The 26,210-nt window shown below is 38.6% G+C and overlaps 2 protein-coding genes and 1 pseudogene across 3 annotated transcripts in view; 1 reads left to right on the top strand and 2 right to left on the bottom strand.

The window, feature by feature from the left end:
• The window catches only part of CSNK1G1 (casein kinase 1 gamma 1), a 155,116-nt gene extending 145,239 nt beyond the window's left edge, over positions 1-9,877 (bottom strand). The window contains 1 exon segment of the mRNA XM_019968690.2: positions 9,663-9,877. The gene's annotated coding sequence lies outside the window, so the exon portion shown is untranslated.
• Positions 9,878-17,262: 7,385 nt separating this feature from the next.
• Positions 17,263-25,559, bottom strand: PCLAF (PCNA clamp associated factor). 2 transcript variants are annotated; one of them, XM_070797422.1, is made up of 4 exons: positions 25,412-25,559; positions 25,026-25,106; positions 23,729-23,891; positions 17,263-18,285 (listed from the first exon to the last, which is right to left on the bottom strand). In XM_070797422.1, exons 1-4 carry the CDS (start codon positions 25,455-25,457, stop codon positions 18,240-18,242), a joined length of 336 nt encoding a protein of 111 aa, XP_070653523.1. In that variant the 5' UTR covers positions 25,458-25,559; the 3' UTR covers positions 17,263-18,239. The 2 variants fall into 2 exon arrangements, with proteins under 2 accessions (XP_070653523.1, XP_070653524.1); XM_070797423.1 differs by lacking the exon at positions 23,729-23,891.
• On the top strand, positions 21,955-23,122 carry LOC139185169 (eukaryotic translation initiation factor 1 pseudogene; annotated as a pseudogene).
• Positions 25,560-26,210: the final 651 nt, after the last annotated feature.

Genomic DNA, 26,210 nt, shown 5'->3' with positions numbered 1-26,210 from the left:
ATGATGTAAATGTTTTGAAACTATATAAAGGTTATGGTTTGCACAACACTGAATGTAGCAAATGCCACTAAGTTGTGCACTTTAAAATGGCTGATTTTATATTATGTCAATTTTATCTCGATGAATAACTGATAACCTTTTATGAAAACAAGTACCCAAACATGTCAAGTTATTTTACTATCAATATTGACTGCTTCCCAACTAAAACAAAGTAACACAAATATTTCTTAAACTATCTGAAGATGTTCCTAAACCTTTCCCTAAATCACAATATTTCTCTAGAAAGAGAAGAGTGGTTTTACAGAAAGCTTCTCAGGTATAATTTACTCAAAGATTTATCTACACTAAAATCTAAAAGATATTTTTTGAAAGCTCAATGAGGTTTTTTTTTTTTTGTCAATGAGGTTTTAAACTTACTCACCATGAGCAAAAAGACCAAACAAAACTCAGAAACTCAGCTATCCCAACTTACTTTGGACTTTATACTTAAAAAGCACAATACAAAAATTTCCATTATTTCTCATGATCACTTTTACAATATAGTTTCAAATGGGCTGAATGACTTAGCCAGTACTCACTATAAGGACTATTTCCCTTCTGACAGTCACTTCCCCTTGCTATCTGTCACCAAGGACTGAAACTTCTCTGAGCCTTGTTTATCTCCTGAACTCCAGTTAGTCTCCAGGTACCATAAGTTTTTTCTTCAAGAGGCACAAGTACTTGAGCTTGACATCCTGCGTCTCCCACTTATCAACAGTGTGAAAGCTGGTGGTAACCTTCCTTTTTTTGCCTCACTTTCTGATCTGTATAATGGGAATAACAGTTACACCTCAGAGGCTTGCTGTGAGAATGTGTCCAAAGCATTGAGCAAACTCTTATCATATAACAAACGCTAAACTGCCACCACTATTATTACTGCTCTGTGTTTTCACTAAGATTTTCCTAGGACAGGCTGTCACTGCCAGATTATATCCACTAGATTATGTCTGTACCTCCTCAACTGGCTTTCTTCATTCCTCTTTTAGTCCAAAGGATATGCACATCATAATCAGATTTACCTTGCATATATATACATCCTGTTACTCCCCAGCTGAAAAAACCTTCAATGTGTCACTTACTAGACATCAAATCTAATATTCTCTGCCTTTCGTCAGCCTCTGTTAACTGCTGTTCTCAAACTCTAGTGTACATTGGAATCATACGGATTGCTTGTTAAAAACATTGTTGGAATCTACTCCTGAAGTTTCCAATTCAGCAAGTAGCAAGCAGAGCCTCAGAATTTGCTTCATAATGAATTTCCAGGTGATTCTGAGGCTGTTGGTTGAGGAATTACACTTTGAGAAGTATTGCTTAAAATAGGACCCTTCTGCCTCCTTAAGGGCTTCCCTGGTGGCCCAGGTGGTTAACGAATTTGCCTGCAATGCGGGAGACCCAGGTTCAATCCCTGGGTTGAGAAGATCCCCTAGAGGAGTAAATGGCAACCCACTTCAGTATTCTTGCCTGGAGAATTCCATGGACAGAAGTGCCTGGCAGGCTACAGTCCAAGGGCTCGAGAAGAGTCAGACATGACTGACTAACATTTTCATACTTTCGTTCTGCCTCCTTAGTCTTATTTCTCCCTATTACCTAAACCGAATATACAACTTTCATTAGTTTTACAGGGTGTGCCCAACTGTCCTGACCCTGCTATAACTCTGCTGCCCCGAAATACTTTCCTGACTATCCAAATCATACCCATCCTTAAAGCCTGTGGTTTTCAACACCCCCTGCACATTACAATCACCTTGGGGAGGATTTTAAAAACTAGGAGTAGGGGAAGTCCCTGGCAGTCCAGTGTTCAGGACAGCGGCACAGGTTCAATCCCTGGTCAGGGAACTAAGATCCCACAAGGTGCACAGTGCGGCCCCAAAACAAAAAACTATGAATGTCCCAACCCTGAGATTCTGGTTCAACTGATCCTGGGACAAGAGTCCCCATGTGATTTTAATAAGCAGCAAAGTTGAGATCCCTACTTTACCTTCAATCTTCTTCCCATCAGAATTAATGAAGGCTCACTGAATTTTCTCCCCCCCAAATTCCTATAGTGCTATTAGAGTGTAACAAGTTTGCACTTGGTTACATATGAAATCATGTTACTCTCCACCTTTCATTTTAAATTCATTCTCAAGCTTGATCAATGATTATATCTTGAAGTTCCATCTTAACTACAATACTGCTAAGTCACTTCAGTCGTGTCCGACTCTGTGCGACCTCAGAGACGGCAGTCCACCAGGCTCCCCCATCCCTGGGATTCTCCAGGCAAGAACACTGGAGTGGGTTGCCATTTCCTCCTCCATAACTACAATACTTGTACAATGATAATACACAGTAGGAACTCAGAGTGTTTCCTCACCGATTGTGCATTCAAACTGAAATTCAGAGCTTTAAATACTTCTACTCTATCCAGTTCAGGAAACTATACTCCCTCCTTTTTTAAATACAGTTCTGCAACAAACTCATTTTGTTACTGCGAGTCATTTAACTCCTTCCTCCCCCAATAAATAAACTGAAAAAAAATTAATGTATCAAAATGCTGTGAAGAATAATAAAATGATTAATAGCATCATAAATGGCTTCATAGTTGCTTCCTTAGAGCAAATGGCCTTTTCTAAATCCATTAAAGACTGTTTCAAAACAGTTAAAGAGAATCAAAGCCCACATATTTAAAGATGCTGAAGCTCTGAATAGTTCTATGATTTGTTTTCTCAACAGATGTGCATCCTTCAAGCCCTGAATTCACCAGATGCATATTAAATTAATCTGTACTTTCAGTTTTACATAACACTCCACTCTAGTTTTATAAATGTACCACTACATAAAGTAGAACTCCACTGTTGCTTTATGACATTAAATATTAACAGATTATCTCCACTGCACAAAGAAAAAATACATTAAGATTCATTTTAATGCAGTCAAATATGTGCTTGCTAAATATAGGCTATAATATCATTATTTTTGAACTGGTTGATTTCTATCTAGAATATGAAAAGTAATAAATTTGCTTATAACTAAAGATCCAGTGACACCTTGTATTTAAAAATACTAACTCAACACTTCATAAATTAACTAATTAATTTAGGATTTCAACTAAATACCTTAATTTTAATTCTGTAGTTATTTAACAGTCTACTTAAATTTCTTGGAAATTTTACTTCTTACAAAATCATTTATCTTCATTAAGAGAACAAACTGGTATATTATATCAGAAACAACTGGAATAGAAGTCAGGAGACTTGGGTTCCAGTGTGATTCATCAGCTATACAATCTAGATCAAGTCTCAGTCTCTCTATACTTAAGTAATCTCAGCTGTAAAATGAGAAAGTCTAACTAGACCATTTCCAAGTTTTCTTTTACTTTATGATTCCATAATCTCTGAAACTCAAGAAACATAAGCATTAACCAGATGGATCCTATTAAAGGCTAAACGAGCTTATTTATGTATTGATTGATTGGGAGAGCATCTATCTTTGGAAAACCTAAGTGCTTTCACACAAACAGATCGTTCCTCAGGTCTGTTTTATTCAACTAGGTGAAAAAGGAAACAAAATCCATCAAGCATGGAGTTTTTAAACAGTTTTTGCGTACACATTTTTTGCGTCATAGTCTAGATGACTGGAATATTTGGATGTCACAATACCAATTTAAGGTTAAAGCGTGTTGGAAAATAGGTGTCCTAGAAAACCAGGACAGGACAGTTATAAAGCCAACTGAAAGAGGATTCTAACAATTACTACTTGGGCTATGTGAGAAACAGTGCGTCAGGACAGCATTTTATTACTTTTAAAATAGTTATTTCCACTCTGAATCCGAATTTGAAATACCAGGCAGCTACAGCAGCACCTATGATGTCCCTTCTACTCAGACTTTGCCAGCTCAGGTTTCTGGATGGCCTTCAACAACTGCAATAGGAAGATGACCCAGGAGAGGACAGCCAAAAGCAGTCCGTATAGCCAAAACCTGCACGACGATGAAATGCAAGCGGCAAAAGACCTTAACTTTAGTAACAGTTCAAAACTCCTCAACTCAGATCTCTTATCAAGCCTCCTTACCACCTGCAATTGCTATGTGGAAAGTACATTTAGTTCACATTTCCTAATGCCCCATTACATATCTCAAAGAATTACAGCACCTGTCAATTAACACCTAATGACCCAGCATCAACCTTTCTGAAATGCAAACTCAAGACTGAACAATTACATCTCAAAATGTTAGAAAAATCTCATTTCAAAACCACCCCCAGGAATTATTTTATTCATTTTATTTCTAAAAAAGAAAAAACTACCCAAGAATTAGGGTGGTGGGAGGGATAAATTGGCAGAGCACAGAGGATTTTCAGGCATTGAAAATACTCTGTATATTATTACAATGGATAAATGTTACTACACATGTTTCCAAACCCGTAGTATGTACAGTACAAAGAATCAATCCTAAATTAAACTATGGACTTTGGGAGATTATGTATCAATGTAGGTTCATAATTATAACAAATGTACTACTTGGGTAGAGAATATAGATAATGGGGGAGGCTATGCATGTGTGGGAACAGAGAGTAGATAGGAAATCTCTGTACCTTCCTCTCAACTTTCCTGTGAACCTAAAACTGCTCTAAAAAATAGTCTTGGGACTCCCCAGTGGTCCAGCAGTTAAGATTCCAACCTTCTACTGCAGGGGGTGTGTGTTCAGTCCCTGGTAGAGGAACTAAGATCTCCCATGCTGTGTGGCCAAAAATAAATAAATAAAGTCTTTTTTAAAAAATACCACATTAACATGTTAGGATAGAAAATATTTTAATAAAACAATTGGACATCCACATGGGCTTCCCAGGTGGCCCAGTAGTATAGAATTCGCCTGCCAATGCAGAAGACACAGGAGGCGTGATTAATCCCTGGTTCAAGAAGATCCCTTGGAGAAGGAAATGACAACCCACTCCAATATTCTTGCCTGGGAAATCCTACAGACAGAGGAGCCTGGCAGGCTACAGTCCATGGGGTCGCAGAGTTGGACACGACTTAGCAACTAAACAACAAGGCTGCTGCTGCTGCTGAGTCACTTCAGTCGTGTCTGACTCTGTGCGACCCCATAGACGGCAGCCCACCAGTCTCTCCCGTCCCTGGGATTCTCCAGGCAAGAACACTGGAGTGGGTTGCCATTTTCTATTCCAATGCATGAAAGCGAAAAGTGAAAGGGAAGTTGCTCAGTCGTGTCCGACTCTTAGCGACCCCATGGACTGCACCCTACCAGGCTCCTCCGTCCATTTTCCAGGCAAGAAGAGTACTGGAGTGGGGTGCCATTGCCTTCTCCAAAACAACAAGGCAAAACTCACTATTAAAAGAATACATTTAGGGATGTCCCCTGGTAATCCAGTGGCTAAGACTCCGTGCTTCCAATGCAGTGGGCTTGGATTCGATCCCTGATCAGGGAAAAAAAGAGATCCTACATGTCATGAGGTGAGGCCAAAAGATGGAAAATAAATAAAGAAAAAAAGAATAAGTTTAAGTGGATTCATCAGTAAATTAAAAAAATCTTCTTCCAGAAGAAGCTTCTCTTCCAGTTGTAACAGAGGGAAAAAAGGATTTATTATATATCTCCATAATCCATTTTTTTTAGCAGCTTCCACCCATAAGTGGCAAGCAGTAATGACAAGAATGATTTATTAAGCAAATGATAACAAAGATGTAGGAAGGTATATAATGTTCAGATAGTTTGAAATAACAATTACTTTTAACCAACCTCTGAGATCTTTCTGTGTAACTCAATATAAATGCAAGTTCTTTTAGCTACATGTTCACTGATACAACTGAAATTATATAACCTACATCTACTGAGGGGTTTGATTTTTGAAAAAAAAAAAATCTGATGAATTCAAAGCCACAAAACATGAAGGGGTGAGGGAATAGGAATCTGAAACAGATGGCATCTCTTTTAATTTTTTTTCCCGAGTCCATCTTGAACAAAATCTCAATAATGTCAAAATCCAATTTAGCTCTCCAAATAATTAACCTACAAAACATAAAATGCTAATTTTGAAGTAAATTCTTTTTTTTTTCTTCCCAGCTTCTATATTAGGCAGAAATGAGTAGAGACAAGTTAGATGTTAAATAGAGAAAAACTATCCTTCCACAAATTCTAAAGTTCTTTCATGAAAATCTACTTTCATTTATCTGAGGCCACTGAAGCAGTTTCTATCAAGACTGGTGAGAATAAAGTCTGTCTATGATATCAGCCTTTTTTTTCTGTATACGATGATTATTTATCCTTACTAGAGACCAAATCATAGCTCCAAAGAGAAATAAGCTCTAAAATAGAAACAAGCTCTGGAAGAATACTCATTTGGTTTGAGTAAAGCATTGCCTGGCATTTCTGAAACATTTCCACAGTAATTCACTTCTGGTTTGGCAACACCAATAAAGTTAACTGTACTTTGTTCATTATATATTCTAGTATGCTATATAAACCTTCCCCATCTTTCCTAAGGCTTTCTGAGATCATCCAAGAGACAGACGTTAAAGGAAGGTTTAGTCATTTTTAGATTTCCTGACAAGCAAATTCCATAAATGACAACTGCAAACATTCGTGGAATGGCCACATACATTGTTTAAGTGGAAAAGGTCATTGAGAAAAGTATCACATGTAACAGTCTCTACTACTGCCCACATTTCTGATATATCTTTTTACAGCTAGTATCCTATGTCTTATACCAAAATAAATTATTTAAGTTTTATGAGAAGATAGAGAAAAAAAAATGAGAGCTTCTCATGGCTTTACCAAAGCAAGATAATATGATCTCAACTTTAAGATTCAAAGATGCTGAAAAATAATGATCCAGGAAAACCGTTAAATGTTTAGATATATAGTAAAGACTTTACAATCTCAGAAAAGCCATTTAGAAAGGTGAATAACCTTACAAAAAGTCCACGACGATAGTAAAAACATAATTTCAATTCTTTAAAAAATAGTATAAGTATCTTATCAATAATTTAAAATATATCCATCCAGTTATCAATTTGACCAATATCTATTGGGTGCCTATTATGTAGCTGCAGTGACGGATAAAATTTTAAATAGTATTTCTACCTCAACGAGCATGCAACATAGCTGGACAGTTTTATTTAAAAAAAAAATTCAACTTTGTTTAAGAAAAACACAAAGAAGAAATATATTTGAAAATTCTCTCAAAATTATGGAAAACCTATAAACTTCTCTAAAAAGTAATACTGAATTACACATTTTGTAACCACTTTTCACACACAAAAAAACTATTATTAAAGCAAGTTATTTGATTTATCTGTTGAGTATAAAGTACATTTAAAAATTAAAAATTACCAGGAATTCCCTGGTGATCCCATAGTTAGGACTTCGTACTTTACTGCAGGGATAGAAGTTTGATCCCTGGTCAGGGAACTAAGGGCTTCCCAGGTGGCTCAGTCGTTAAGAAGCTGCCTGCTAACGCAGGAGACATGAAGTTCAATCCCTGGGTCGGGAAGACCTCTGGAGGAGGAAATGGCAAACAACTCCAGCATTCTTGCCTGGAGAATCCCATGGACAGAGTCTGGAGAGCTACTGTCCATGAGGTCACAAAGAGTCCAACACAACTAAACACCCATGCACAGGGAACAAGATCCTGTAGGCCACTCTGCATAACCTCCCCCACCCCTCAAAATTACTAATTTTAAGTTACACCAAAAAGCAAACTACATGAGCTCAAAATCTGACATACAACAGGTTACAAATTAACTATCATTTTAAAATCTACAAAACAAATTAACAAAGATTTCATGTTTCTGAGATATATTTCTACATCATCATCACAAAAGACTTAAGGGCAGAGCTTCATTCCATTTCACTTATTTTACATATATTACACATATCTAAGTTTTGCAAACAGTTTAACTCCAAGATGAGTCATGGCTCCTTGTGTTGATTTTATTCTTAAAATTACAACTACTTTCTATTTTATGCCCCAATTTTAATTCTCTCCAGAAATATGTGATGTTAATTAAGATTTATATACATTATAAATTTTACAATGTTTTACTTATCAATCCATACTATACACATCACAAATCTGAAAAAAAAAAAACCTCTGAAACATTCTTGGTTATTTCAGTTAATGCACACATTCTGCTTTATTTTTCAGAGTTTTAAGAAACTACTAACAACTGAGTTTCACGCTACTTATGATCAATATCTAGAAGCTAATCAAAGTCCTGCTGTGTATACATGATTTGGAACATCATCCAGTTCTTCTCCTATCTCAAACCTCATTCCACAAAACTGGGCTGCCCTGACTGTGTAAGATTATTCATAATTCATCTTTCAAATGGAAGGTGCTTTCATTTAAAGCTATTATTTAAATACATTAACCCCCCCTTTTATAAAACTGATTAGAATTCTAACTCATATTACATATGGAGAAACTGAATCTCTGCTAGGTTCCATGACTTAACCCAAGGTCAGCAACTATCCAGAGGCAGTCCTGGTTCAATCCCAGATTTGCCTAACCTCAAAGCCAATACTTCCACTTGACCACAATTATCTCCTTAAAAGATTAAGAGATAGGCTCAAAAGCAGGGAACCTTGTCTCTCTCTCTCTTTGAACGTTCACGTCTCTATTCTGATACATCTATAACCACAAAGAACCTACAACTCAGTCTCTGATCGAAATATAAATGAAGAGGATCTTTCTGCTTCATTTAAACTAGGGCAAGCTAACTGGCAGGTAAGAAAGATGTTGGCAAAGGCTTGCCTCAACATGTCTCGCTTAGACCTCTATGTTTTGAAGGTCCCCCAACTCTGTTTGTTATAAACATGCATACCTACTAAACAAGGATATGCCAGACTAGACTCTAGGTTGGTGCTTTTCAGGCTTGCACTTTTCTAAAATTCAGACCAGACTTAATACTGATCTAGGAGACTTGGTTGACTATGTCAATCTGGCACTTCCCAAACATTCGAAGCATCATTTATGGGAAACAAACCCAGTTCCACCCTCTTTCTTTTACTCTGTGATGCTTGCACCACTTGGGGAGTGAGGGACCGCTCCTGTAAAGATACTGGGGCTAGAGAGCAGTAAAGGAAGAAGTGGGGGAAGCGCACGGAAGTTGTGAGGAGGGAGGTCTCCTAACCCACTCTACTGCCCTAGCTCTGCCAAGGGCGGCTCCCCGCGGTGCCCAGCCGACTCACAACCCCCACAACCCTAGAAGCCGGGCTCTATCCCAGCGAGGTGGGCAGAAGAGTCGGGCAATGGAAGTATGCGATTGCCCCATCTACCCCGCCAGGGTCCGGGCTCTCCTTTTGGACCCAGAGGATGCCCCCCTCTTTCAGAGATAACCCTCCAGGTGGCAAACTCCCGGTCCACATCGGCCGAAGTCTTCAGTATACGAGGGGGCGCCTCCTCCGCAACCTCGACCGGACCGCCCGAAACTCTCCGTCAGCCGTGACCCCCCAACCCTTCCATTCCACCTCCGCAACCCTCTACAGTTACACACGCCGGCCTCCGCCCCACCCAGTATCTCCGCGCTCCCCTCCGCGATTTGGAGAAGGGGGCCCCCCACAAGCCCCCAGATACACACACACTCTCAGGCTCCAGCCTCCTGGACCCCGTCGAAGACGGAGCGCGTACCTGGTCTGGCCGTGCTTCGGGACTCAGATGGGGCGGGCGCAGTCCCCTCCCGGAGGCGCCGAGTGCTTCTCTACCCACCCGCAGCGTTGGCTTCTCTCTTCCCAGGAAAGGGAGGGAGGAGAGGCGCGGGAGGGGAGGGGTAAGGCGAGGAGCCGAGGGGCGGCTGAAGCCGATCCGGAACCTCTAGCGCTGGCCCCACCCTCGGCCCAGCGCAGAGCACCCTGGCCCTCCCGATAGGACAAACTTAAAGCCGGCAGTGAGAAGGGGACAACACCACTTCCGGGTCATCCCCGCCATCGCCCCTCCTTAGCAACCGCGTGGGGTTGCTAAGCGGAAGCGCCTTCAAAGACAACCGTCCCCATTACTTCTGGGACCATCAGGAGGTAACTGGGAACGTATGCTCCACTTGGGTAATACACTCTTACCTTCTGCTCCTGGTCTTGAACGGAGAACCAGCTTCGCTGCCAAAGTCACGAAGCCAATTCTGCTTTTCCCTTCGCTTGTATTCCCCCTACGAGCCCCCAGCCACGATTTACTCCTTGTTCCTCCCTCCCTGAATCCCGGGCGAACCTATTGACTCCTCCTAAGGCTCTCTCAGGTCCCTCCAGGGAGTTACTTTCTGGCGGTTTAGCAAGCATCTCCCTCTCGTGGATTTTCAGTTATGTTTCAACTGGGCTTTTGAATTTCTTCCGTTATAAAACCTTTTTCATGCACTTCGTTCCCACGTGACAAGCCCCTGAAACCCAATGGTGAGAAAGTTTCACCCATCTTCTCTTTTGTAAGGTTTGCACTTGCTTGTGTATAACCTGGAAATAATTAATTCTTAAAAGAAACAATGAGAAGAGGCCAAAGGAAGCCGCTAATCAAATTTGGGAAGGAGGAAGACATTTAATCTACTCAGAGTAAACTTTCATTCGTGTACTGTGGACAAGAAAAGTTAACAAGAGACCTCATATAGCCTTGTGCTGAAGTGATCTGAGTTTGAAATATATTGGGTAAACCACTTCTTGGAGCAAAAGCCATCTACATAATTAATCCTCTTTTTAGAAAAATGACCTATATGTTTATGGCAGTTAAATATTCAGAGACGTGTAATCGGGCATTCAGAGAAAAACGAGTGAACATTTTGGCTTAACTTTCCCATCTTGAACAGATCTGCTTAAAAGCAGTAAAGCTTAATCAGTTCAGTTCAGTCTCTCAGTCATGTCCGACTCTGCGACCCCATGAACTGCAGCACGCCAGGCCTCCCCATCCATCACCAACTCCCGGAGTTCACTCAAACTCATGTCCATCGAGTTGGTGATGCCATCCAGCCATCTCATCCTCTGTCATCCCCTTCTCCTCCTGCCCCCAAGCCCTTCCAGCATCAGTCTTTTCCAATGAGTCAACTCTTCGCATGAGGTGGCCAAAGTACTGGAGTTTCAGCTTCAGCATCAGTCCTTCCAATGAACACCCAGGACTGATCTCCTTTAGAATGGACTGGTTGGATCTCCTTGCAGTCCAAGGGACTCTCAAGAGTCTTCTCCAACACCACAGTTCAAAAGCATCAATTCTTCGGCGCTCAGTTATGGTCCAACTCTCACATCCATACATGACCACTGGAAAAACCATAGCCTTGACTAGACGAACCTTTGTTGGCAAAGTAATGTCTCTGCTTTTGAATATGCTATCTAGGTTGGTCATAACTTTCCTTCCAAGGAGTGAGCGTCTTTTAATTTCATGGCTGAAATCACCATCTGCAGTGATTTTCGAGCCCCCCAAAATAGTCTGACACTGTTTCCACTGTTTCCCCATCTATTTCCCATGAAGTGATGGGACCGGATGCCATGATCTTTGTTTTCTGAATGTTGAGCTTTAAGCCAACTTTTTTACTCTCCTCTTTCACTTTCATCAAGAGGCTATTTAGTTCCTCTTCACTTTCTGCCATAAGGGTGGTGTCATCTGCATATCTGAGGTTATTGATATTTCTCCCGGCAATCTTGATTCCAGCTTGTCCTTCTTCCAGCCCAGAGTTTCTCATGATGTACTCTGCATATAAGTTATATAAGCAGGGTGACAATATACAGCCTTCAGGTATTCCTTTTCCTATTTGGAACCAGTCTGTTGTTCCATGTCCAGTTCTAACTGTTGCTTCCTGACCTGCATACAGGTTTCTCAAGAGGCAGGTCAGGTGGTCTGGTATTCCCATCTCTTTCAGAATTGTCCACGGTTTATTGCTGGATCATGGAAAAAGGAAGAGAGTTCCAGAAAAACATCTATTTCTGCTTTATTGACTATGCCAAAGCCTTTGACTGTGTGGATCACAATAAAGCTTAATAGTAGTTCCTCAATTTGTTCTCTAGTCCAACAGTCCCCAGCCTTTTTGGCGCTGGGCACCAATTTCATGAAAGACAATTTTTCCACCTACCTGGGTTGGGGGGAAGGGTTTTAGGATGATTCAAGCACATTGTGTTTATTATGCACTTTATTTCTACTATTATTACATCACTTCCACCTCAGATCATCAGGCATTAGATCCCAGAGGTTGGGGACCGCTGCTCTAGTCCATGGCAGTGAATGTCTTTGCAACTACTGGCTATTGGTCCTAATAATTTGGGCATGATAATTTTACTGGTTATGATAGCCTTAGTCACCAATATTGAACAGTTGTCTACCTAGCCAGGGCAGAGGAATGAGCTTTGGTAATTTTAAAGAAACAGCAGATCTGTTAGTTTCCTGTACATGTGAGACAGTGTTAAATTAGTTCACCAGAGAGAGTCTATTCAGCAAAACCTGAGGGAAATAACTTCAGGTTCAAATGTCAGTAGTAGGTTGTTAAAGAAGTCTAAAACATTTCAACCCTTGCCCTGGACATACATACATGTGGGAGTATACACAAACAAAATGCAAATAGAATCTGAGTACATCTAGTCAGCCTTAAAGGACAATTAATTGTTCTTTAAAAATACACTGGCTGTAATTAGCAAAATAGAGCTTGGTATTTCAATTGCCAACAGGTTAAATATTTTAAAATTTTTAATTAGAAAAGTAAACAATAAGCCCAATGAGCAACAACTTATCTAAAATGAAACTATGATGGACTTAGATGTCTTTAAATATTAAAAATATAAATACAATAAATTTGTTCTATAGAAAGAAATGTTTTATTGGGTAATAGTTGGTAGTTTAAGCCAATATAAAACTGCAAATTCCTATGCATCATTCATTTTTCCTGTTGTCTGAAGAAATATGACATACAGTAGCATTTACACCCTCTCTTCTTACAATTTTAAAAAATTATTCAGTTTTGTGTAGGTGTATGAATACCTGGCTTGACTCCTAAATGATCACTTGACTTATTTAATTCCATCATTTTCAATACACTCATTACTTGGAAACCTCTAAAGATGTATAGTATATGTGTATACATTTATGAAAACTTGTACACTGAAAACATATGCATTTTATTGTATGTAAATCCACCTAAAATATTGATAAATATTTTAAAATCCAAATAAATAACTATATAGCACAATCCACACCTAAAACTAGCTATGTGAGCTTAACTACACTTTCAGGATTTTGTGAGCAGTATCACAGAACTCTATAGTCTTTTTTTAAAAACTATTATCCGTATCAACTTTTTAGTTTTTAAACTTTATTATTTACTTATTTCGGTCATGCCATGCAGCATGTGGGCTCTTACTTCCCTGACCAGGGATAGAACCCACAACCTCTGTAATGGAAATGCAGAGTCTTAACCCCTGGACCACCAGGGAAGTCCCCAGGAATCCATATTCTTAATATGAACCATAATTAAGACAGTGCTCTCAAATCTAGGATAGATCTCAAACAGCCTTCAAGGTCAACAGTGTACCTCCATCCTTCAGATCAATACAAGATACCTCTAGCCTTTTTCTCAATCTCTTCAAAGCTTTTTGTCATTTTTTAAATTGTCCTTTGTAATCATTTAAGAAAGAATTAGGTTATCTAATGTTTATTTTTTGGAAACCCAATATTGTTAATCAATGATTAATATTTAAATATTCAAATATTCTTAGACTTCCATTGGCATCTCCGAATACAAAAGACAAAATAGACAAACATAAAGATACCAAAATTAATGAATACTTGGTATCAGTTAGAAGAAAAAGCTAGATTTACTGTTTACCTGCCTAAGCAATATACAACACACAAGGCATGGCCCCCTGCACTAGGGACTTATAGAAACTCACTTAGGATGCGTGTGACATAAGCAATATAATGTTTAGACTTAGGAAGAGAAGGCTAAAGATATAACAACTATTATTAAATACTTGAAGCTTGTTTTGGAAAGGAGAAACTTGTTCTGTTATTTCAAGGATAGAACCAAGAACAGGAGGGGAGTAAAGAAAAAATTTTTTTTAATTTCTTTTGGTTGGCATTCGGGGGCTACTCTTCATTGTGGTGCATGGGCTTCTCGTTATGATGGCTTTGGTTGCAGAGTACAGGCTTCCGGTGCACAGGTGTCAGTAGTTGCAGCAAGCGGGCTCAGTAGTTATGGGCTTAGTTACTCTGAGGCATGTGGACTCTTCCCAGACCAGGGATTGAACCCTTGTCCCCTGCATTGGCAGGTGAATTCTTATCCACTATATCACCAGGAAAGTCCAAAAATCAAATTTTTAACTCATAGCATTTTCAATTAGCACTGCCAGCTAATAAAACAGTCCATCTACTGAAAAGCTATAGGCAGCTTGAGGTGAATAAGATAGCTTCTAACGCTCCTCCCAGTTTTGGGGAATTCAGTGAAAATCTTCCCCACCTCCATAGGCTATCCTCAAAGGTAAAAGGAACCATTGCAACAATGTTAGCTGGACTAAGACTCAGCTGAATCTTCAATTTTTCCAAAAGTGAGTTAGCATGAAGAATTCAACATACGATGAGATTTGGAAGCAGTGTATATATAATATGGGAAAAGTTCAGTTAGTTTAGGCTTTATTTTTCTGCTTTTTTTAAAAAAATGGTATTTGTCATCTCATAAATAAACCTGAGCAGACTATAATTTTCATTATAGTATTATCTGCCTGTTGAAATTATGTATACATAATTTGTATGAACCTCACAAATTCCATTAGCATTCAAAAATTCCAGAACAGTAGCTTTAGTCATTGTTTGCTCAGGAATTTAACACTAATTATTTGAATAATCCATTCAAAAAGAAAAGCCAGGTTAAACTTTGTGAAGAAGGGTACAAAATTAAAACTTACTTTATCTTTTTAATATATACATTTCATTTTTTGATTCAGTTTCAGCGTAAAACAGGGAGCCTGTACTTATGTTTCAGTCAGTTCAGTTGCTCAGTCGTGTCCTACTCTTTGCAACCCTGTGGACTGCAGCACGCCAGACTTCCCTGTCAATCACCAACTCCCAGAGCTTGCTCAAACTCATGTCCATTGAGTCAACATGTCCGTTGGATGGTGATACCATCCAACCATCTCATCCTCTATCGTCCCCTTCTCCTCCTGCCTTCAATCTTTCCCAGCATCAGGGTCTTTTCCAATGGGTCAGTTCTTCACATCAGATGGCCAAAGTATTGGAGCTTCAGCTTCAGCCTAAGTCCTTCCAAAAAATATTCAGGATTGATCTCCTTGCAGTCCAAGGAACTCTCAGAGTCTTCTCCAACACCACAGTTCAAAAGCATCAATTCAAAGTAATGTCTCTGCTTTTTAATACACTGTCTAGGTTGGTCATAGCTTTCCTTCCAAGGAGCAAGCGTCTTTTAATTTCATGGCTGCAGTCACCATCTGCAGTGATGATGAAGCCCAGGAAAATAAAGTCTCTCACTGTTTCCCCATCTATTTGCCACGAAGTGATGGGATCGGATGCCATGACCTTCATTTTTTGAATGTTGAGTTTTAAGCCAGCTTTTTCACTCTCCTCTTTCACCTTCATCAAGAGGTTCTTTCATTCCTCTTCACTTTCTGCGATAAGGGTGGTGTCATCTGCATATCTGAGGTTATTGATATTTCTCCCGGCAATCTTGTTTCCAGCTTGTGCTTCATCCAGCCCGGCATTTTGCATGATGTGCTCTGTATATGAGTTAAATAAGCGAGGTGACAGTACATACAGCCTTGACATACTCCTTTCCCAATTTTGAACCAGTCTGGTGTTCCATATACAGTTCTAATTGTTACTTCTTGACCTGCATACAGATTTCTCAGGAGGCAAGTAAGTGGTCCGCTATTTCCATCTCTTTAACCATTTTCCAGTTTGTTGCAATCCACACAAAGGCTTTAACGTAATGAAGCAGAAGTAGACGTTTGTCTGGAATTCTCTTGCTTTTTCTATGATCCAACGGATGTTGGCAACTCTGGTTCCTCTGCCTTTATCTCAATCCAGCTGGAACATCTGGAAGTTCTTCATTCATGTACTATTGAAGCCTAGCTTGGAGAATTTTGAGTATTACTTTGTTAGTGTGTGAGATGACTACAATTGTGCAGTAGTTTTAACATTCTTTGGCATTGCCTTTCTTTGGGATTGGAATGAAAACTGACTTTTTCCAGTCCTGTGGCCACTGCTGAGTTTTCCAAATTTGCTGGCATATGGAGTGCAGCACTTTCACAGCATTATCTTTTAGGATTTGAAATAGCTCAGCTGGAATTCCATTACCTCCACTAGCTTTGTTTGTAGTGATGCTTCCTAAGGCCCACTTGACATCGCACTCCAGGATGTCTGGCTCTAGCTGAGTGATCACACCATAATGATCATACTTATGTTTAGAAGGAGCTAAACTGACAATTTACATTTTAAAAAAGCTTTGACAAGGAAACAGATGACATGAGACCTCTGACTAATAAAGTTGTATGTATGTGCTGTATGCTCAATCGTGTTCAACTCTTTATGATCCTATGGACTGTAGCCTGCCAGACTCCTCTGTCCATGGAATTTTCCAGGCAAGAATACTGGAGTGGGTTGCCGTTTCCTACTCCAGGAGATATTCCTGACCCAGGGATCGAACCTGCATCTCTTGCCAGGGATGGAACCCACGTCTCTTGCATCTCCTCATTGGCAGCTGGATTCATTACCACTGCACCACCCGGGAAGTCTGCCTAATAAAGTCGCTTTGTTGCTAAGTCACTTCAGTTGTGTCCAACTCTTTGCGACCCTATGGACTGTAACCCACCAGGCTCCTTTGTCCATGGGATTCTCCAAGCAAGAATACTGGGGTGGGTTTCCATGCCCTCCTTAATATAGTTAGACATCACTAACAATTGTATATTTTGAAAGGATTGTATTTGAAAAGACTGCAGTTTCTTTAGGTCAAATTTTTTGGGAAACAATTATATATCAAAATTAGACTTCATTAGACACATTTTCCATCAAGTTCCTCTCTCCATCAATGAAAAACAGCAAATCAGGTTTCAAATCCATCAAAAGCCTAATTATCAAGGAAGAACTTAGGATAAAACTCTGGTCCCAATTCAGTAACAGTATGTTTAATATCTAAGCAAAAAATGTAATCTATAGTCATCAGGACTTACTTTGGAAGTTCATAAAATCAGGTCTGTACAGTGATTTGCATTTGGAAGGAATAAAATAGAAATACCTAGCAGGATAAAATCTTAGAAAGCACACACTTGGATAGTTTTATGAAAATAGTATTCATTTATTAAAAACAAACTTCAGAAAAGTATGTCTGTTAAACATGGCTAACTTTGATAACAGGAAGTCAGTGAGCAAAAAGCTTGATGAGGAAGAAAAATATCAGTTACTAAGTACTACTATATCCACTTCGATTATACCCCTGGTTATCTTGAAAAGCATGATAGTAGCTCTAAGGACTTTAGACAGTTCTGGGTTTATGGCACGATCTGTCTTTCATGTTTTATTGATTTCCAACTTTAAAAGCATAGGCCCAAAGGGTAATATTTTATGACACTAAACCAAAGGTATATTCTAGGGAAATTCCTCTCTTTTAAAGTAGTCTATGTAATTTTCCTGTCTGATTCCACTATGGAATTCCACTATTCCAATATAAAAAAAAATTTTATATTTTTGCTGTTGTTTTCAGAAGCTTTATTAATTCTTTAAACCTTAGGACCAAACTGCCTGTAAATTTTTCTAAGGAGAAAGTAGACAGCCATCCAGATTTTTGCAACATTGCCTCTTTGGCCCCCTTTCTTAAAAAGGGTATAGGTTCAGTTTAATTAACATTACTTTTTAAATGTGCAAAAATCTACCTCTGCTTTTTTAAAGCAAATAAAAGGAAGAAAAATATGGCATCATTCCAATAATCAAATGCCAATAAAATGGCAACAGTACAAAGATCTAAGCAAATCTCAAATACAGCAGATTCATAATTAGAATATCATGTAATAATTTTAGCAAGAAAAAGCTTAATAATAGGTAAAGGAAACCAAATACTATGTTAACCGTAATTAATCTTACAAACTTTCCAATATCATAACTACTTGCTTTTGAATAACTAAATGTAAGCCTCATTTTTTAAATTAAATGTCTACTCAACAAAACTAATTGGAACGAATACATTTATGCAAATTTACATCCTAGAATACCAGAGTAAACAGGAGACAACAGTCAAGGGTGAATAAGAAAGTTCTATTCTTTTTCATCATCTGTGTGATCAGGTGGCAAAGGACATGCTCTGTGGAAAGAAAAGAGAACTTCAGTAGTCACCTGAGTCCAATGTTTTAAAAACAAAACATGAATAGTTTTTAAAAACTTACGTAAATCAAGAACATTAACAGTGCAGTGGATCTGGTCAAGTGACTAGAAATAAGAGAAAATTAAACTCCCATAAACTGACAAATCCCTACAGATTCCAAATACTAAAGTGACAAAAATTTTTAATCTATTTTGCCTCTTAATTTGCCAAGTCAGTTTCTCCTTTAGAATATGTTGCCATTTTTATTTAAGAGGGAATCTCTATTTCTATAATATCTTCTTTCAATGTGTTAAGTAGATTGATGAAGCAGTATAATCCTTCAGCAAGAACTCTGTGATAATAGAAAGAAAAAAATTCAACCAATCCACTTGAACAGAGAAAACAGCAAGTTGTCATATTTGACTGTATATCCTTTGGAATTTATGAATGTATTATCTAGTTAGAAAATGCCCAAATTGTATTGTTGGCATATGGTAAACATAGCTTTTGAAAAACAACTTACATTATCCCGAAGTCCTCTGGTACTCAGTATAATTTTTATAGAGAAAAAGTCAAAATTTTTAAATCAGAATTTTTTAGAGCTGGTAAAGATTTGTGAGATCTATCCTAAAACAGTCAGTTTTCAAATTAGATCTAGACATAGAGCTAGAAGGTGAAAGAAGGAAGCTAAAACAAGGATATTCTGACTTGGTGTAACATTACCATTGACTCATCCACTATTACATTACCAAGAGGTCTTCATTGTACTTTCCTGGAAATGAAATGAAGTTAACAAATGAACACTATTGTAATTCAAAATTCTTTTCTTCAAAGACCTGATTTAAGGTTTTAAGAAGACAGTTTTTCTCGATTCAGATTCTCCCCTATGCAACAGGGAAATTTACCCTGCCTTTGTGAGAATAATAAAGCCGTAAGAGTAGCCATATTCCAGATAAAGAACTAGGGAGATTATAATAGAAGTCCTTCTGATATACTGATAGTTTTCTATTTATAATCAATAATAAACTATTGAAAGAATTCCTATCACAAGGAAAAAATTTTTCTATTTCTTTAATGCATCAATATGAGATAGATGTTCACTAAACCTATTGTGGTAATCATTTCATGATGTAGGTAAGTCAAATCGCTAGACTGTGTACCTTAAACTTACATAGTGCTGTTTGTCAATTACGTCTCAGTAAAACTGGGAGAAAAAAGTCAATCTTTTTGATTTACTATCAATTTACAAATCAATTGATTTACTATAAAGGGATAAAAGGAAAAAAGGGATAAAAGGAAAAAAGTCAATCTTTTTGATTTACTATCAATTTACAAATCAATTGATTTACTATAAAGGGATAAATGCAACTCTCAAACAATAACAAATCTAAGAAAGAGGCCTAAAGCAATAAGATAAACCTCCATTACCTAGTTTTGTGTCACAGATTTTATTATACTATGGATCAAAGTTCTTTATGAGACTATATGTGTAACCTTTCACTATATGATAGGAAACCTGCAATATAGGTTTTATTGCTATGATGATCAATGGTATAGCCATATTTGGCTATATTGCAAAATATTTTATTTCTTTAATTGAAGTCACAAATAATTCAAGAGGATTGTTGAATATTCTTGAATATTGACTGTTAGTTTGTTCATATTAGAATGAGAAAGAATAAGGAAGAATGGTGCCAGTAAATGAGAAGAAGATCCTAAAAGAGACTTTTAGGATCATGATAACAAGTCTGTTAAAAAAAACTCTATCCAAAAATGTATCCTCTTTCTTGTTGATTTTAACAGAAATGATAATAGTGATATAACAACAAAGTATAAAGTTCAGCTACTGCTCCAGAATTTGACATTCCTTTTAAATATCTCATAGGTTGAATAGTAAGCACTCAATAATAATTTACTAAATGATCTTATGAACAATATTATCTTAAAATTTTAGATGCAAAAATATCATTTTTATATGTTAATTCCTTTTTTAAAACTTCTCTTTAACCATTTATTTTTATCTAGCTGTGTTCAATGCAAATCAAATCCAAACACAATGTACAATCCAAAATAGGTGTACAGTGTTCAGATATGAAGTAAGAGTGTGTTCATTCACACACATGGATCTCACATAACTTGAGATGGATGTTAGGTCTGTTGTTCCTGTTTACATTTCTAAAGATGACAAATATTGGTTAAAATTTATTTAGAGTACTATAAGTATTGAATACTTATCATTTAAGCATCATTGTATGAACATGTAAACCAATGATTTCTACTTCTAAAAAGATTTCTATACATCAAGGCAGTTCTAAAGTTTTACTTTCCAGAATCAAGTCCACTTAGGTTTAGAATTATCTAAAAATAATGACTGATGTAAAAAGTGTTCCACATGCAGCTATTCTTATTCATCAAGTTTAATATATAAATGTGTATTTACAGAAAGCACAAAACAGTTGTGAATTTAATGCAGGCAAGTTTCCAGTCTTCACTTCCCAACTACCTAATACACATTATTTTTCACTTCCTTCATATATTTGCCTCTTAATTTCCAAATTTATCAAACATGCCTTCAAAACATCAATTTTTAGGTTTTAAAAATTATTCAGTACATGCAGAAATAAAAAGCAATATTTTAAGATTGTTTGAAGTCAATGCACTTCTAATCTTTGGAATAAAGTTAAGAGATGAGAATTAGCTAAACTATCTGGCACTATTGTTGGATGGGAATGTGTTACAGGAAATAACTGTAATTTGACTTTTAAGTACATATGCAGGGATTACCTATGTTTGGATTGATAGTATATTCCAACCCATTATTGCCCTGGAACATCTCAGTTATTACAGAAATCCAAATGCAAAGTCAAATTCAAAAGCCCAGAGGAAAAGAGTTAAGTTCCCAAGAGAACAATGAAAACAATGTAAAACCTTATGGAGAGTGTATCAGCATTAAACCAGGACTGCTGAAACAATACACAGAGGATTTAATAACTGCTGATTCCTTCCAGTGTACATCGTAAACAGAATCACTGATGCTTTTTGCATCACCTAATTGTTTACCTTCTAGAGTTCTTGAACCAAAATGAAAACTGAATCTCCATTTCATAGCTCATCCTTTTTCTCTAGATGAAGATGCAATTATTCTTATCTAGATGCAAGGTACAGTTTGAAGTGTCCATGTTTCTTGTTACATTTAATCACATCATTAATTCCTGATATTGTCTCCATTCTTATAATGAAACTCCAGGAGATTTAATATTGGCTGTCATTATCTGCTTAAATCCTTCAGATGCTCTTTAAACTAATCCAATTTGAGACTCTCAACATTTTCTGCCTTAATAAAATAAGGGGTAGAATTAATGGATTTGATGAAGACTTTCTCATTTTCTTCCTGACAGAGAATTTCTAGATGCCTTGCGGACTGGGCTTTAGAATATGGGTTGGTAAACCTAGATGTTTCTTGGCCAAGTCTCTTAATGGTAGAGATGTAGAAGGGCAAGCAAGACAACAAGGAGACTAGCTGTTGACCGCAAGGCACAGCTGACCGCTGTGGTTTGGACTGGAGGACCTTCTGTGCTGGTTAAAGGAACGGATGAATAAACTTGCTTGGGTAGGAGCAGTACCAGAAGCAGCAGCCCCAGCGTGAGCCCGGCCACCGCCCACTTGTCCATGTTCGTCACTCCACCTTGGGCCGGCTTGCTGCTTGGTGCCCAGGAGGATCACCTGCTCCTGGCTGGTGCTGGGAGGTATCTAGCAGGGTCTTAAACCAGAAGGCTTCACAATGGCAGTGATGTCATACCACCCACACTCACCACACCCCACCTCCAGTCAAATAATTTATTTTTGAAATGAAAACTTCAACACTCTTTAGAGAGTCTGCACTATTTCTCATAAATCTATTTAAAAAGCAGGTTTCCCTTGTTTATTTCCTCCTAAAAGTATTTTTCCCCCAGATTCTTAAAATATGTTTGTTGTTGAAAATTGGTAGCGCTGAGTGTGAGGAGAGGTTTTTACCCAGTGACATCATTCATGATATTTGGTATATTTTGTACAGAGATTTGGTGTATTTATATACATGTCTTTTATGCAATAATGATTGTACTTTTGAATCCAGTTTTGCTCAACATTTATCATGAACATTTCCCTGACATTAAGAGCTTGAAAGCAGCCCCAGTCACTGAGCCGCCACCGAGGACTCAGCAGCCTCCCGCTCGAGGCCCCTCACTTCCCAAGGCTTGGTACCCACTGCCCGCCTTCTCCCGCCGCTGCCTTCCACAGGCCGTTTCCACTGAGGAAAAGAAATCATATCTTATGTCCGTTTTCCAGAACCCTCTGCTTTTTCGACCCCTTTGCTGATGCAAGTAAGGGTGATGATCTGCTTCCTGCTGGCACTGAGGATTATATCCATATAAAAATTCAACGGAGAAACGGCAGGAAGACCCTTACTACTGTCTAAGGGATTGCTGATGATTACAATAAAAAGAAACTAGTGAAGGCGTTTAAGAAGAAATTTGCCTGCAATGGTACTGTAATTGAGCATACAGAATATGGAGAAGTAATTCAGCTACAGGGTGACCAGCACAAGAACATATGCCAGTTCCTGGTAGAGATTGCACTGGCTAAGGACCACCAGCTGAAGGTTCATGGGTTTTAAGAGCTTTTGGCTCACTGAAGCTTAAGTGAGGATTTCCTTTCAATGAGTAGAATTTCCCTTCTGTCCCTTTTCATAAGTTTAAAAACTTCACAGCTTGTATAATGTAACCATTTGGGATCTTCTTTTAACTTGGACTAGTGTAACTCCTTCATGCAATAAACTGAAAAGAGCCATGCAAAAAAAGAAAAAAAGCTTGAAAGCATGATTTAAGTATCTTCTTAAAAAGTTAATACAATGAACTCTGCATGTGTGCAGTTTTATCCCCATGTTGCTTTGTTTTGAAGTATTCTTATGTATTTACAGAGAAGTTGTAAAGAAAATATACCATGGCATTAGTTCTGGTTGTTTCTAAGTGATGGGGATTTCTGTATTTCCCAGCTTTTCCACATTGGTTATATATTTCCTATGAAAGCTGGACTACTAGTTTTTTGAAAGGTGGGGTTAATGCAAATCAAGGTAAACCAACATGGAAATTATTTTTTGAAAATAAAAAGGACTATAGAAAATAGAAAAAAAAGAGAATAAAGACCAGAAGTTCATGGTTAATAAAGTAGCACTTGTCATCTGAATGGGAACTGATCCTCTTTGAGTAAATGAGTAAAAATAGTACCTTTCATTGATGCTTGAAATTTGGGAGTGACATAATAAGAGGTTAGCATAGTTTAAAAAACTTCTGGTTTGTATTTTCTTATCTCCTCAAAGAGAAAATTTAAAGTTACTCAATATTTAGTTGTCTTTTATTTTCAAGAATATAAGTATTTCTTTATACTTCAGAATATGAAAACTTACTTTCTCTTTGCTTTTCCCAAGCCACTGCTTCCTGCCTCCTCAGGAATTCTATTCTCTTTTTCTGAATCTTTAGGGGACAGACTGAAGAATTCTCCAATTCCTTTTTGCCACTTGGGAGTTGGGCGCACACAAACTGGATTCCCTCCTGCATACTTATTTTCAGCTATAAAATAAAACAGAACTAAATAAAAATTAAGAATATAATTTCCATTCTTTAACATCAAATCTAAAGGATATTCCTATTACCTTCCTTTCTTCCCTTTTTTTTTAAGTTTGGTGTCAGTGTGTGTGTGAGTGTGTGTGTGTGTGTGTGTGTTCCAACCTTGCAGCTCCTGCTGCAAAGTTAAAGGGATCTATCTTTAAAGTGAATTTTAAAATATGACATGATAAAGTTGTATTCAGTCAATAGTACATTATACATTAATATAATGTAGAACATTATTATATGTATTCTTTACCCTAGAAAAATAGCATTAACAAGATGTTTACAACCAGAAAATATTTTTCATATTTTGTCCATGAACAGAGCTATTCAGTTAGTCTTATGTACTGTCATACTAAAGTTTGACACACTTTTTCCTGTATGTTCTTAACTAGAGCTTGCAGAAATAATCTTCCAAACTGCTCAACTTCCTTCTAAAAGGAATGAGAGACACCAGATGGCAGGGTATTTTCTCAACCTCTCCTAGCACAGAAGGAATAATGTGAAGCTCTTTCCCTGGCCCAGTTTTCCCTCCTAATGTCCCAAAAACAGAATTAGGAGCTGCAAGTTTGGAACACACACACACACACACTGACACACACACACTGACACCAAACTTAAAAAAAAAGGGGGGGGGGGAGAAAGGAAGGTAATAGGAAAGACAAAGAACAATATGCAGAAATGAAAACAAAAACGTGATTAGCATTGTCAACTCTCCTCTCAATTCTAGTAAACAGGTGCTTAAGTAGCCTCATACAAGAAAAGTCCAGTTGTAAATATTAAGAAAAATAACAACGCTAAGAAAAATAACAACGCTAAGGCAGAAAAGAAAAACAGGTTTGAAGAGAAAGTGTGTCCGTCCCTAATCCAAGGCTTGAAATTTTTTAAGACCGTGCGACCCCTCCATCTCTACCCCAGCCCGCCAAAGAGACCAAGGCTCGCTCATTACATCAAAAGGCAAGGAAGGAAGAAATTCTGGGGGGTGAGGATCTCAGGAAAAGAAACTCCGCGGTGGGTATGGGGAACAGTGGTGCCGTGCCTGGCCTGATCTCCTTTTGAGAGGGTTCATGTAGGAGCCTGCAGGGGCGTTTTTACCTTTCCTTGAGGAAAGCGGCGTGGAATTAGCGGCAGAAGTCGAGGAACCAAGCACCTTCCTGGGGGCTCGAGAAGCCACCACTGCGGAGAGAGGGAAAGGAGGGCATTCAGAAGGGGGCACGAAGAGTCTGGGAGTCACGTTCTCACCACACTCTCCGACCCAGCCTATTGGAAAGGATTGGAGAGGAGAGCCCCGCGATCCAGAACAGCAGATAACCCTCTTCTGCCCTCGCCGTTTCTTCCTCCTGGTTAAAGGGAACAGGCTGCTGCTTCCTGGCGGGCTGGACCAGTTTGGCGGACAGGAGGGGAGGCCCCCTCTTCTCCTGCCCAAAGCAGAGCTGCCCAGAGAACCACCTGCCCTCCACATTTGTGCCCGACTGCCTCACCTTTTCTGTAGCTGCCAGGCACACTGTTTGCTTTAGTCCGCACCATGTTCGAACTCGAGAGGCGAGCAACCGACTCTCCAGCCGAAGATGTTTCACGGGACAAGGCCCAGAAATCGAATCTCCCGCCACAGTTTATATTGGTCCCTTTCCCGCGCGCTGCACCGGCTCTCCCAGGCCGCCACTCCCATTGGTTCCGCGCCTTTCACGCGCAACCAATCGCCAGTGTCCAGTGGTCACGGCGGGGCTGGGCGCAGTGTCAACCCGTCCATCAACTTGTAGAAGCTTGTGATTCGTACCCGCCTTAGGTGGGAGGTGCCAGGGAGCTTTCCTAGGATGCCCTGTGTGTTGGGTGCTAAGATCCGTGCTAAGACTGTGAACTGGATAAAACAGCCTGCTTAGAAAAGAAAACCCGGGAAAGACAGCGAATTCCAACATTTCTTCAAAAGTTAACTACAGTCTTAAATCCATAATCTCACTCCTGGAAGTGACTCCTGAAATGTAGCGGACTTTTTAACATCTCAGGCATGAACTCTCTCTACAGCATCCATACCAAAAAACTCTATGGAATGGTCAAACGCTAATATAGTTTATTTACAGGGATGATTTTTCCCCCCCTGGGCCAGGAGGTGCAGATTATGGGATCTTAGTTCTTGGATTAGGGATCGAATCCAGGCAGCAGAAATCCCCGAGTCCTTAAGACTGGACTGCTAGGGAATTCTCTATTTACAGGAATAATTTTTTTTTTTTTAATGAAACTTTCTAGGATGGTGTGAAACAAGAAAAAACTGAGCAAATTGTA

The sequence above is a fragment of the Bos indicus genome, chromosome 10 (assembly GCF_029378745.1).
Source record: "Bos indicus isolate NIAB-ARS_2022 breed Sahiwal x Tharparkar chromosome 10, NIAB-ARS_B.indTharparkar_mat_pri_1.0, whole genome shotgun sequence".
NCBI lineage: Eukaryota > Metazoa > Chordata > Mammalia > Artiodactyla > Bovidae > Bos > Bos indicus.
The sequence above is the reverse complement of the archived record's forward strand: the minus strand, read 5'-3'. Positions and strand labels throughout refer to the sequence as shown.